Source organism: Pocillopora verrucosa, chromosome 5 (assembly GCF_036669915.1).
Source record: "Pocillopora verrucosa isolate sample1 chromosome 5, ASM3666991v2, whole genome shotgun sequence".
NCBI lineage: Eukaryota > Metazoa > Cnidaria > Anthozoa > Scleractinia > Pocilloporidae > Pocillopora > Pocillopora verrucosa.
In genome coordinates this window covers 27,879,749-27,894,067 of record NC_089316.1, presented here as the reverse complement: position 1 = coordinate 27,894,067, position 14,319 = coordinate 27,879,749, and the positions used below count along the sequence as shown (strand labels likewise).

Below are 14,319 nucleotides of genomic sequence, written 5' to 3'. Positions count from 1 at the left end.
AGGAATCGATCTCAAATTGTGACAGTTGCATAACTCAATGGCTTCTTTTTTATGCAACATGGACTCCAATCATCATTGCTGGACGGAGAGAGTAACTCAACACTAACATCTATCTTAAGAATGTTAAAAATATAGTTATTTCTTCATCAGGGGTATTGCATACAAAGTTTCCCAACTCAAAAACTACCATTCCAATCTCCAACTCAACGAAAATCTGAATTCTATAGCATAAGAGTTATCAATTTGGAGTAAGCAAAATGTATTTGTTAGATTTAAGGAATCGAAGAAACAAGCCTTGTATTGCCTTTTAATTGAACCTACAAAACAATCTTTCGTCAAAATCCGCGGGATAGCGCTGTTAAGACATGCTTTACACAATTTCTTTTGAAACCTTTTAATGAGTATCTAATTACTTGGCTTCAATTGTAAATCATTTCGTTAAGTGCTAATGGCATTAGTGAATTTCAAGCGTACAAAAGACAAGCATAAGGACAGAAATTTCAACAGTGTTTAGTTCTCACAGCAATATAATCGAACTGGTCTTAGTCTGCCAACATAACCATTCGTACCAACCCAGATTTCATGCTGGGAAACAGTTTATCTCTCATCGAGAAGTGAAAACTCAGTCGCAAGTCATCGTGAATATATGTATTAGTTATCGCTGTAATTATGACGAATTGTCAACATTGTTTAGAAATAGAAATGGCTTGTTAGATCAGGATTAAACAGTGATGAGTTTTTTTACTGAGATGCTGAGGGATGAATGAATATGCCGTTTACATTTTCTTTAACCCTTGACACACTAACATCATTATGCATATTCTCCACACTGTTCTCCATTCATTTCCTAAGGTACTAAGGAGAATTTGTTTAACAATCATGAGCTCTGTCAGTGGTGATCATTTCCTTTATTCTTCTGACCTTAATATGTGATTCAGGGCTGATACTGTAAGAAGAAATTAGATGCCAGTCACTCTTAGGGGTCAAAAGGGAGGAAGAATTTTGGAGTGGGCACATTACTAACTTTGATTTCAGTAGGTCGATATTTTTGCGTCATGAAACCTGGAAGGTATCGTGTGTTGTTTACGAAGAGAACAAATTTGATTAACATTGTTATGTGTTGGTGTTTGGCTTTCGTTGGATCTGCGCCTCTATTCTTTACATTTGAGAGCGGCAGATTTCAGTTTCTTTCACGCGAGGCAATGTGCTTGATCACATTCGAAGATGACACAGCTTTCATAATCTTTAGCAACGTTTTTGATATCACCACTCCGTTCGCTATTATTACGGTCTGCTGTGTCAAAGTATTTCACGCTGTTTCGAGATCAAATCGTGTTTTCTCGCACAAAAATAACCCTCAGCGTTCCGGGCGAAAGTGGAAGAAGCAAAAGTGACATAGACTTTAGCATTGGTTCTGCTCGGCTTTGTATCTTGTTGGCTTCCAGTTTACATTATGAATTTCATCAATGTCAAAAGCAAGGAAAATACCTTCGCACGACACGGGTATCTTGCCATCGCGTTTTTATTGTACCTGAGTAGCACCATCAATCGGTGAATGAACATGAACAGGCACTTCAGAAGATAGTGCCGGCAATTCCATTGTACGTAAAATCCTTCGCCTCAAATATCAGAACATTCATAGGTAAACTAAATGGTTCCAGTTGGTGAGGTAAGTGTCGTAAAAACTCGTATAGCCCACATAACAGGCTGCTTTACTTACGCAAATATGTTAATGCGACTTCACAGGTTTGTTGTTTTGTGTGAATGTAAGATAGGAAAGATAGCAAAACTTGATCTTAGAGGTCAAATAAGAAGACATTTTATTCGTCTTCCCAGAAATGAAGGACAAAAATACCAACAAACAAAAAACTCCGATTTCAGAGTTTTGTCTAGTTAAACTTGGATAGAACGTGGTTGAACTTAATCCAGACCTTCGGATTTCTTTACTTTTGTTATTAGTTGCTATGTGTAATTGTTTCTCTTATCCTGTGTCTAAACTGTAAAACTGAAAAACTGACTCGGAAAATTAAAAGAAAAATATTTTACAAAGTGTGAAATGTTGTGTTGATGTAACATACTATGAAGGGCTTTCCTTACACCGCTTCAAATGAGTCTGTTTCCATCGCAGCTTTGACAATAAATACTACCATTCTATGCCAAAGTGTTCCGCATAGGAAAACTTGCTCTCTTACCATCTAGAAAATTCACAGTTAATTCCATTCTTATTTGAACCAGCTTCTCAACCTAAGAATGATGAATGACTTCTCTTTTCGTAATATTCGGTCCCAGGTCTCTTTCTCAAACCTTCCGGGTTACTTGATTCAGTGCTGTTGTTAAGCTCACATGTGTTACTCTGGGGGAAGTAGCTGAATGACACACACGTCATCTCCGAGAGGCAATAGGCCATACACTTCCATGAAGATGTTACGTGATATTCCTTGTGAATCACGTGATTTGTCAATGCTGACTGCACACCAGTTTTTGTAACGGGTTGGTAAAACAGAGCATCTTCATAAGGGATGGCTCGGTTTTCTTTGATATAGGGTGAAAATAACATCACAGAGATTAATGAAAATATGGCACTTAGAGTCTACACAACCGAGTAGTATACGTATTATTGTGCTTCTGTTCAGTAAAAGATCACTGATGACATCAAAATGCGGTAAAAACGAAAAAAGAGCTAACGAGGTGCAGCCGACTATGTCACTGATGTTTACATTTTTTATATTTTTAGAAACTTGTTTTCGGCATTGTTCTCTCAAGTTCTATATTCTGTTTTATCAGTCAATCAGAAGTCGGAAAGCTTTAGTCGGTCACTAAGATTTGTGCTAATAGTACAAGAGGAGTAGCATGCCCTAAGAATTGTTGAGAAGAAGTCTACAGTGGCTTATGATCATTGTAAAGGTAACCGATGGATTACTAACCTACGCAATATCTGGCTTTCACTTTGAATTCCAAAGCTGTCGGCTGCAGCTTATACACATAGTATCCATAGCAATGCCTGACTAGCGCCTGCACTTCGGCAAAGCAGCAATTGTCATTCCAACTAAAGCAAACATTCCGGTGTACAAGGCCCTCTTCCATTGATGGATGACCCCCGCGAAGCCAGCCTGAGGCCTGAGTTCCACAAGTCCAAGGTTCCGTGCAGGAGTCCGGTAGCTGGCGAGAAAATTTAGAAATTTTAAATTTTTGTAATTCGTTAAATAGAGAATAATACATGGGCGCGCGTAGATATGGAATTTCTCTTTGAGTGTTTAGCTCGATAGCTCACGAGTGAGCGCAGCAAGTGTCGAGTTGAACACGAAAAGAGAAATTCCATATCCACATGCAACCATGTATTATTTTGTTTATCATATAAACACAATAGCCCTTTACTAACAAGGAAAGCCGACTTCAATGATGAATGAAAATAAATGAATCGACAATCCCCGAATAACAATCGTCGAGTACGTTGGCGCTAACTCTTAAGATAGAACAATATGTTGAATCATGATTACAAAATCAACAATGGTCGTAATTTTCAATTTACAAAATTCTCATTTATTGACTTTGTCCTTACCGACGGAAGAAGTCTTTCAGGTAAACGGCCAAAATCGGCCAGTGGCAAATCCTCCAGTTGTCGATTTTCATTCTCAGCCGAGAGAAATGATAACACCAAAGCCACTAAATGGGAAACTTTCGGTTTTTCTTTTATTATATTGGTTTTCTTCCCCTTCTTGAGTTTGAACCTCTCTGCTTGTCAGCGATACGGAATTTTAAGTGTTTTAGCCGCCATAATTCGAGAAAGCTCCGACAAACTACTTGTATTGAGAATCGTGAAAACTTTGCCGTTCATTCATCAACCTGACCGAGTGGCGCCAAAGGCGTGTGACGTGTCAGCAGCTGGTTGGCTATATCAACACATGTGAAAAATACGATATTTTTTCACGTGTGTTGTTACGGCTTTTCTCAGGGCCAGAAGTCCCTGTATAACACCGCACTTATATATGTTATTTGCCGGCTGGGAGGTCCGTATGGTGAAAAACTGTGACCGAGGTCTTGAAAATAGACCGAGGTCACAGTTTTTCACCATACGGACCGACCCTTAGCCGGTAAATAACATATTTATTGTTTTGAAACTTGACGAAATTCTTTCCGAAAGAACCCGAATGATTTATGGACGTAAATACGGCAAGATCTTCCATAAACGGAACAATTTTTGAGTGGGTAAATGGTAGTTAAAATAGAGGTGATGCAAATTTAAGAGAGATGCCTCAGCGAAACATTTTCATTTCCGTAACGATAAAGGTGATTTAAAAGGCTTCCAAACAAACTTTGAAACATTATTTTTACAAGTATCTGTCACAATCTGACACCTGTCAATTAGAGAGCGTGCAAGAAAAAAAAAAGCGTAGGAACATTTGAAAACAAACAGAACTAGTTTGGCAAGGACTGCCACGACAATGTTTTCTTCAAAATCAGTTAATGATCTAACGGAAAGTATTATTCACTCTCATCGACCATTCATTCATGTACGAAGATTTACCTCTGTTCATTAAGTAAACGGCGAGGAAAGTAATTGTGAGTAAATTCAATTTTTTTATTTTGAAGTTGTGAGAGTTTGCTCGTTTGTTTGCTGTAATGGCGTGTTTAACTCTGATCTTTCCTTCACAAAAACTAAATTCGAACGGCACACTCCAACGAGACACAAGGGAATGTAATGCGGCCTTTTCTCAAAAAGTTCCTTCAATTTCTGTTGTGCAATTTAAGGTACAAATGTCCAAATTGAACGGAATTGGAAAGACTCACCAGGAGCGTATATTTGTTGTAGAACTTAAATTAAAACTTCGCTCGCTCTTTCACTATGAACAAATTGCTCGAGAAAATTCAGATATTAAATGAATGAAAGTTCCATCGTTCAGTTTAACTGTAACCAAATACCTCACGTTTCAACTTTCTGGGTACTTTTTGTGAACGATTAAAATTAATTGCAGACGGTTTTTAGGCCGCTTGTCAACCAACCTAATGACACTATTGTTTATACAAATTCATTCTGAAACCAATATTTTTCTGTCAACCAAAGTGATTTGATAGAGAGAAAAGAGAGGATTCATAAGTCATTTATCGGCTTGAGGTAGTGACCGACGTGTTTGCTTAAAAATACTGCCCAGCCAGAAAACGAGGTATATTTATGAAAAATGACAACGAAAGTTGGGATGTACTCGGCGACTCACGAAAGCGTTACCGTGGCCCGTGGGCAGAGATAGGAAAATACTGACCGGGTAAAGAACCAATCAGATTGCAAGATTCGTTACCGTGCCCTCTAAAAAAAACAATAAATATATGTTATTTGCCGGCTGGGAGGTCCGTATGGTGAAAAACTGTGACCGAGGTCTTGAAAATACTGCCCGAGGCCGTAGGCCGAGGGCAGCATTTTCAAGACCGAGGTCACAGTTTTTCACCATACGGACCGACCCTTAGCCGGTAAATAACATATTTATTGTTTTTAAACTTGACGAAATTCTTTCCGAAAGAACCCGAATGATTTATGGACGTAAATACGGCAAGATCTTCCATAAACTGAACAATTTTTGAGAGGGTAAATGGTAGTTAAAATAGAGGTGATGCAAATTTAAGAGAGATGCCTCAGCGAAACATTTTCATTTCCGTAACGATAAAGGTGATTTAAAAGGCTTCCAAACAAACTTTGAAACATTATTTTTACAAGTATCTGTCACAATCTGACACCTGTCAATTAGAGAGCGCGCAAGAAAAAAAAAAGCGTAGGAACATTTGAAAACCAACAGAACTAGTTTGGGAAGGACTGTCACTACAATGTTTTCTTCAAAATCAGTTAATGATCTAACGGAAAGTATTATTCACTCTCATCGACCATTCATTCATGTACGAAGATTTACCTCTGTTCATTAAGTAAACGGCGAGGAAAGTAATTGTGAGTAAATTCAATTTTTTTATTTCGAAGTTGTGAGAGTTTGCTCGTTTGTTTGCTGTAATGGCGTGTTTAACTCTGATCTTTCCTTCACAAAAACTAAATTCGAACGGCACACTCCAACGAGACACAAGGGAATGTAATGCGGCCTTTTCTCAAAAAATTCCTTCAATTTCTGTCGTGCAATTTAAGGTACAAATGTCCAAATTGAACGGAATTGGAAAGACTCACCAGGAGCGTATATTTGTTGTAGAACTTAAATTAAAACTTCGCTCGCTCTTTCACTATGAACAAATTGCTCGAGAAAATTCAGATATTAAATGAATGAAAGTTCCATCGTTCAGTTTAACTGTAACCAAATACCTCACGTTTCAACTTTCTGGGTACTTTTTGTGAACGATTAAAATTAATTGCAGACGGTTTTTAGGCCGCTTGTCAACCAACCTAATGACACTATTGTTTATACAAATTCATTCTGAAACCAATATTTTTCTGTCAACCAAAGTGATTTGATAGAGAGAAAAGAGAGGATTCATAAGTTATTTATCGGCTTGAGGCAGTGACCGACGTGCTTGCTTAAAAATACTGCCCAGCCAGAAAACGAGGTATATTTATGAAAAATGACAACGAAAGTTGGGATGTACTCGGCGACTCACGAAAGCGTTACCGTGGCCCGTGGGCAGAGATAGGAAAATACTGACCGGGTAAAGAACCAATCAGATTGCAAGATTCGTTACCGTGCCCTCTAAAAAAACAATAATATTTGATAATAACCTTTTATAAAGTAGAGGGAATTATTCAAAACTTGTTTTTCTTTCTTTGCTTTGGAAACTGGTTAAGACAAGGAGGTTACAAGCTCCCAGTTACATTTCTGCATAAATTTTGTATAGAAACTTCACGAGACTAGACTGTTTGACCTAATTTTTTCCTCGGTCGGTGAAATATGGTAGAGAAGTTGCATTGCCTCTTCAGGAAACGCAATAGTTCACCATTTCACTGGACGTATCTTTTATTTTATGCCTCACCCTGTCTCACCTCTCAACCTCAAGACCTTCCCTCTAGAAATGCTTTTAATTCTACTCTGCCTCCTCTAACCGGAAAAAAATTGTAACCTTAGATCAGACCTGCACTGGGGTTCCTGTGGCTTGACTAACAAAGCGGTACCATGCACGGTTATCAATGTCCCCATCATTTTGTGCCGACTGTTGGTTATGTACTACATGACGAACTGTTCTAGTCCCTTCCATTAGGTCTCTGAATTCCGTGCACATCGCATATCTGCCTTGAATAAAAGAGAGGATATCTTTTCATATTGTTTTAGTGAAGGCAAGTAAGATAAAGTCTGTAGTCGAGCCTACTGGCCCATCCAACCGGAGCTTATCCCGGTTTTCATAGTATGTAGCGATTAGGAGTGTAACTACCCCTTCCCCCCTCCCCTTCCCCTGGATGAAATGCTAGTTCATCGCATGGTTACCCCTCATCATTTCACTGAAAATTCGCCGGTACCCATTTGCATTCTGGGTGGAGAGAGACACTGTGAGAGTGAAGTGTCTTGTCCAAGAACACAACATATCGACCAGGCCAGGTATTGAACCCAGACCTCTTGACTGGGATTCCAGTGCACTGACTATAAGGAGTCTTTGTCCACTGTGTCTCCCACACTGTTTAAGTAGTTTTCTGGAAAAAAGAAAGACTCGGCCAATTTGGGTGAGAACTTTTCTTTTTCTAGGGATACTAATTCATGTACATTCGTCAATACGTGATATTTGGAACTCAAACACACCGCGTGCTTTGCGATGCTGACTTTATTAGAGAAACCCATGAACACAAAAATGTATCAGATATCAAAAACGCAACGATAAAACCACTTATTTTAAGAAAAGGACTGATCGCAGGACATAGCTGATAAACTATATTCTGAGCGTAGAAGTTGTTCTTGGACTACCTAGCAGGGTTTTCCATTAAAAGATCCACGCCTGGCTCTCGCTTATGAAAGGGTGCGGTTCTTTTACTTACTGTGCAAGTTCAAAACAAATCTGTGATAATCAGCGCCATGTTTGTTGCTGGCCACACAGTCAATTGTCCACTTGGTAGTATCCCTTTGAGCAATGATTGACAGATTCAGTGTCAAGTCGGATGAGCTGTTTTGAAGGACGACACCATTTTTGACCCAGGTCACAAACGGTTCAGGATAACCGAAAGGCTCTGGACAGACCAGAGTTATAGAAGTTTGGTAATAGGCATCCTGCACTGAGTGTTTTACTGGCTTGTATTTCAGAATGGCTAGAATGAGGAAGATGCTGTCATCATCTTTTTTAATCGCTCTACAAAGCCAATCTTTTACGTTCGTATTCAGTTACAGTCGTATTGTAAGTGCTGTAACCAATGGCTGCAGAGTGGGATTAGTAACGAAGAACGGGTGTTGTTTGTCTACTATGACCAAATGGACACGGACGAGGCTCTTTTGATATCCATTATTGAGACATTGATCTACAACTCTTCCTCTCCTCCCTCCCTACCAATTCGCTCTTTTCTCTCCCCCCCCCCTTAAATTTAGCTATGGAGAAAGAACTTGAAGTGAGATGCGTCAATTTATGGGCATGCAGAAAGCTTTCTATAGATTTAACCCTTAAACTTTCAAGATCTGATGGTTAATTCTCCTCTCCCTGCTACATTTTTCCACGTAATTTATTTCCGAGAATTTCGTGTTAAATCAAGATTACGACTTTTTCCTAAAAAGTTTGAGTATTCTCATTGACTGTTTGCTGGATATTGTATGGATATTATAGGGAGAAGTTACATGAGAAGCTCTTCTGAGAGCTGAATTAAGAGGTTAGACTATAAGATACCTCTGCTTTCGGAATACACCTCCACTTCGCACAAAATCAGAACCATGCTACTTCCCACCAGTCTGATATTTACGTATTGTCCAGTTTTTCTCGGTTTGCAATAAAACGAAGCTTTAAGTGAATAAGCCATCGAGTACAAGCCACCACACCTCGGATTCGAGTTTCCATTATTTGCCAAACTATCTCCTGAGGGATAAAAGAAACTTCTTTTAGAAGACTTTGCTGATCGTTGAAGTTGAAGAAGTGCAGTTAATCAAGGTTAATGCTATCCTTAAAGCTGGCCGCAAAGGAAACAGTGAGGTTGTCTCCTTGAGAGAATATAAAACTTATTATTTCCCGTAGGGCCATTCATTAAGTGTTTTTATTTACCTTCAAACTCTAGAGAATCACTGAAAAAATAGAAATTTCTTAACTCGGAGTGGCGCACAGCTTTGCCGAGGTTTTAAGGTCCCCGACGTGCTCACGTGCGAGTCGAAAGCTCAGGTTATTGTTTCCCTTGGGAATTAGTGAGTTTTGTTCGCCTTAAGGAGCAAGTGACACATAGCATGTCACACGTTCTCCTTCAACAGGAAAACGTATTTGTGTTGGGAGGTGTAACAAAAGAGTTTATTTACATATCATGGCCACCATGCTGATCGTAAGATTAAGTTGATGAAATTTATCGTATATATCTCAACATGAATTCGAACCAAACCTATTTATTTTTTTCTCCTGTATTTCTTTATCGTAATATTTATCAGACTGGGGCAGTTCAGTTGCAAGCTGGTTTGAATGGGGGCCTGTAAATGACCTGAAACGATGACGTGAAATTAACTATATTCCAAGGAGTTTTGGCTCACCGACACGGATTTCTATGTTGAAAAGCCTATTATCATGCTTTACTCTGTTGACTATGAACACCTCTGATACGTGCTGACTTGATCCCAGATCCCCACGCCACCAAGGATCCGTTGTGCTATATGTATGTGTACAACTTAATGAGCTCCAGACACCGTCAGTATTTCCATCCACTGCTCGCACAGGGTAAGCATCGTAAGAGACAGAGGACTGAGAAGCTGACTTGCTCAAAGCAAGGTTTACTGATAAAGTAGAAACAAATGTGACCGACTATGCAGATAGAAATAAAATTTCAAAGTTAACATGAACCCACTCCTAACAGCTTCGCTACAGGTAGAACAACTCAAACGTCCATAACCAATAACTTGGATATAGCCTTGTTTTCTCTTTAAATAACGGTCGTGATTAGTTAGTTTCTATTCGCCAGTAATGTTAGCTCCTTCTATTCGGACGTTTGGTACGTTTGTTATGTAAATGTCGTGAACAAGTCGTTTGTATGGTGCCACTAGTTGTTGGTATCTGCTGAGAGGGGTCTCTACTAAGTTAGTCAACCCCCTCTCCCAACCAGATTTACAACACTTGGTTGAGTCCTCACCTGACTCGGCTCATGACTTCCGCTAAGCTTGTCGAAACCTCAGTCACTACTACCGACAACATTCCTCTATGGCTACTCTCACTCGGACGATCAGACTGCAGACCCAGATGCCTACCCTGCTACCTCCCTGCCTCCTGTTTCACCTGCCTACCCTGCTTACCAGCCAACCTCCTTCACACTCTCGCTCTCATGCTACCTGCCTATTTAATTATCTATCTCCCTACCAACCTGTATTTCTTTCTTTTACCCAACTATTTACTTTACTAATAGAGGTTCTAAAGAAGCTCTGGTGCTGCGTCGGTGGGAGAGTAGAACAGGCAATTTAGTGTTAACAACTGAGTTGAAAACGTTAATTGGCCACCGTAAAAAGTTTGAAGGCTGACGTTTCGAGCGTTAGCCCTTCGTCAGGGCGATTCATTATTTACCTCACTACCACACTTCCTACCTTTCTATTTTTTCCTACCTTGGCTATTTTTGTACCCACTACCTTTACATTTCTTCCTCCGTCCTATTTGCAAGGACGAAGTTCAGAGCCCACCTGTTGGATTAGGATTAACTGACACCTCACAGATGGCCAGCTTCTTGTTGTTTCCCGCTATTCGGATGTTCACATACCGACCCTTGATACCTGGGGTGCAAAAGAACGACTTTTCCTGTGAAGAAGTCAAAGTGTATGGTCCTCCACACTTTTGGTTTGAGTTTCCTTCATTATCAAGATTGTCACCTGGGGAAATAATAAAATGTAGAGTAAGTAGACTTAAATAAAGGATACAACTGACTTGATCTCTCCTTGTTTCATAACACTTTTGATAAGAAACGCGTAGGGACATAACGTTTTGATATTTTGGTGAAGAAATAATAAAGAATCGATGATAATATAATTCACACCATATTCGAGTATCGGAGAGGTATGCACTGACGCTCTGATTAAGACCCCAATTACTCCGTGGATATTAATACTGTCCTCTCCATCTAATATACCGATGTGGCGACTAAATGTTACATTCTGGGCTACGACTGGTTTAGGGAACTCAAGCCACCCTATCATCCAATCAGATTCAAAACTTAAATCAACCACAAATTAGTCATTCGCGTTCTCACGCGGTTGAAACTATAACCCTGGAATCCTATTAGCTTCTCCTTCTTTACTTTGTCCTAATCAGCCATCAGAGAAGAACTTCTGGAAGACTAAGCGGATTTCCCGTTATTACTCTGACGAAGGGCTAACGCCCAAAACGTCAGCTTTAAACTCTTAACGGTAGCCAATTTACACTATCAACTCAGTTGATAATACCAAATTACCAGATGTTTTGTTGTATGATTTGGACCACTCACCGACTCTTATTTCAAAATCTGTTAATCCATCGGCACCAGCTATAATGTCTACTACATCGACAATGTAACTCGTTCCCAGATCTACACGCCACCAGGGGTCCGTGAGAAGAGTGGTGACTGCACACCCTGCTGATGTGCCTTCAACAGCCAATGCAGCTTCTGATTCGCAAGGAAAGATCATGTTTGCCGGTTGTCTCAATGCCAAGTCAGCTGTGGTTAAAATTTGATAAAATAGTTTGTTACCTACAGATTCTCAATGAAGCTGTGAGAATTTTAAGCCGACGGGGGCTTGGCACGAGAGATTGATTTTCGCACCAGTCTCCTTGCTGTGAAGTGTCATCGACAGGAATTGGTCGAAACAACTTATCTCTTTGACCTCAAAGACTTAATTTCAACCTTACAAAAGTTGCACAAATTTTCTACGACATAGACTATTTTGTGTGTTTTTCATTTAGGACTCTTGAGACGAGGCATGAGATATGCAATGATTCTCAAATCTACAACACCATCATTTATGGATGGCGAAATGTTTTTCAGATATAGTCTACCAAAAAATGTCCACAGTTGAATACCGGGCGAATTTTCGTGGATTGCAGCTTATTTGTTTATACACACCTGCTGTTACATTGGAGACTCCGAACAGCAAAATCAATATCCCAGTTTGTATCATCACCTGCGTTTGAAAGTAAGAAACTATATAATCAACGTTTTAGACTTATTAAGACGTTTAGAATTTGAAGAAAAAATTTTCTACGGAAGTTTAGTCAGCCGCTGACTAGGTAGCGGCTACTTTTTTTGAGAAAATTAACATAGTCGTTGTAGAAGAGTAATAAAATATTTGATGCCTGAAACTGTGAAGATGAATTTCAATTTTGTTCAGGCTCTTGACTCTAGATGTTTAGATATTCGCTAGATTGTTCAATGCTCGTATAATTACGGCACCACGGTCCACTGTGAGTAACCTGCTAGAAAGATTTCAAGTGCGGGCTTGTCCAAACAAATGAAAAAAGAAAAATTTGACGAAAGATCTCTTGTCTCAGCCTTAAACTGCCCCGAAAATTAACGACAGCAAAGCGGTTTTTTTTAAAATCCAACTAGTTGTAACAAATACTGTGATCAGATAGAAGCATTTGTACAGGTGTACTTACGCTTAAAGAATTCAATATAAGATGGTCCTCAGTTGACATCGCTGTAAATTTATAACACAAATGGTCCTTTTAACGCCGATTAGGAAGACTAATGCAGTACGTGATACTTTTCTTTAAACAGATGAGCATCGCGAGGTTGTCTTATTCCAGGAAAAAAAACTTGAAAATGAATACACAATTGGCAAAGCAAACGATTTTTTGTCTTTACGCGGATCCGCCCATAACTTCGTTTGAAGGAACATGGAATGAACTGATCGAAAAATGTGTGTGCATAATAAATAATACCTAACCCTGACGTCCCACTGAGAGGGTATAATCTCCAAATCGATATGGATCCATCACAACGTAACATTTTTAATTAGATTATAGAAAATATTTCAGGTTTATTAATTATCATGTGTTTTTGCTCCTAGTTACGACTGTATGAAAGTTTCTTTCCTCTATATCATACAAAAATCGACAAAAACTGTTTCTGATACTTGAATATCTCACCTTTGAATTTTGACATACTGAATTAGTTTTTTCAACAAAACCGATCTGCTCTGTTGTAATGCAAATCAAGCAGGTACTTACTTCATTAAAACAACCCAAACAGTCGACTATATCGAAGGTCATGTTTCCAAATATGTTCCACTCACCAAATCGTACAGTAATGAATATAAAAAATGAATAAATATTGTGGGCCCATTGTGGGCTCCGACCGATCAATGATTAATTTATCAACAAATTTCCCATGCCCTTGAATTGAAGTAAACTCATTTGAAAGGAAGAAGTAGCTATATTGCAGAAATGTTCCCTGTAAATTTTTACCATTGCCTCAAGTAATTTGAAATAAAAAGAATATTTTTGAAGGACAGATTTTCATAACCTGGTTCATAGCTACTGACCACCCCCAAAAAAGACGTTTTACGAACCTGGAAGAGTGAACGAATCAAATTTGTCAAAATTTCTTCAAACCATATAAATATTTTAATTGAAAACTGAGAGAAATTGTACTTCACGTACTTCACTATCGTCTAGCCAGGTGCAAACGCTAATGACGTATGCGTGTACATTGTGTTGCAGAGGGAATTTCCAGACACGTACTGAGGAACTCTTAGGCATCTGTCACGTTTCCCAAATTTCCCGTGTGCTTCATATTTCAACGAATGCACATCTAACATGTAAGCCAATAGTGATTTGGTCCATATTCAATGTGAGGACAAAATCGAAAGTTTTGTGTTTTTCGAATATATGACCATGGGGTCCTGTAAGCACACCATGACGGCGACGGCAACGAGGACTTGGAAAAACAAAGCACAGCTAATGAGTAGAACAAAAGCTCAGCGCGTGCGTTTTAAAACTTTGCAAAACAACAACGAGAAACTACCAGAATTTGCGTGGACTGACAACGGAACCCCGATAATAAATTAATTAATTTTATAAGCGCAACTCAACACCACAAACTGTTCTGTTGAAGTTGAGGTGTGGCGCTGTAAGAAGCTGTTAACAAATCCAGCCATGTGCAAAATTTTAACCAAAAATGTAAATTCATTTTTTGAACGACTTTTTCCACAGCGCTGCCGTCCTTGCTGCGTTGGGTCCCTCGTATTTCAATGATAACTTATTGGTCCGATTTTCACGCGG

General features: G+C 39.2%; 1 protein-coding gene across 1 annotated transcript; it reads right to left on the bottom strand.

The window, feature by feature from the left end:
- Positions 1-1,893: 1,893 nt before the first annotated feature.
- Positions 1,894-12,769, bottom strand: LOC131789954 (uncharacterized). Its single transcript, XM_066167335.1, has 10 exons — positions 12,694-12,769; positions 12,161-12,218; positions 11,546-11,755; positions 10,749-10,934; positions 9,618-9,857; positions 8,779-8,964; positions 7,946-8,212; positions 7,054-7,211; positions 2,925-3,159; positions 1,894-2,532 (listed from the first exon to the last, which is right to left on the bottom strand). The coding sequence occupies exons 1-10, from the start codon at positions 12,730-12,732 to the stop codon at positions 2,240-2,242; spliced, it is 1,872 nt and encodes a 623-aa protein (XP_066023432.1). The 5' UTR covers positions 12,733-12,769; the 3' UTR covers positions 1,894-2,239.
- Positions 12,770-14,319: the final 1,550 nt, after the last annotated feature.

What these genes read in the sequence shown, in the direction of transcription:
- LOC131789954 (XM_066167335.1), bottom strand. Translation starts at nt 12,732, where the DNA reads ATGTCAACTGAGGACCATCTTATATTGAATTCTTTAAGC. An exon ending in AGTTAATCCTAATCCAACAG is followed by an intron (nt 9,858 to 10,748) that starts GTGGGCTCTGAA and finishes CTACTTTATCAG; the next exon opens with TAAACCTTGCTTTGAGCAAG. An exon ending in CAACATAGAAATCCGTGTCG is followed by an intron (nt 8,965 to 9,617) that starts GTGAGCCAAAAC and finishes TTTATCCCTCAG; the next exon opens with GAGATAGTTTGGCAAATAAT.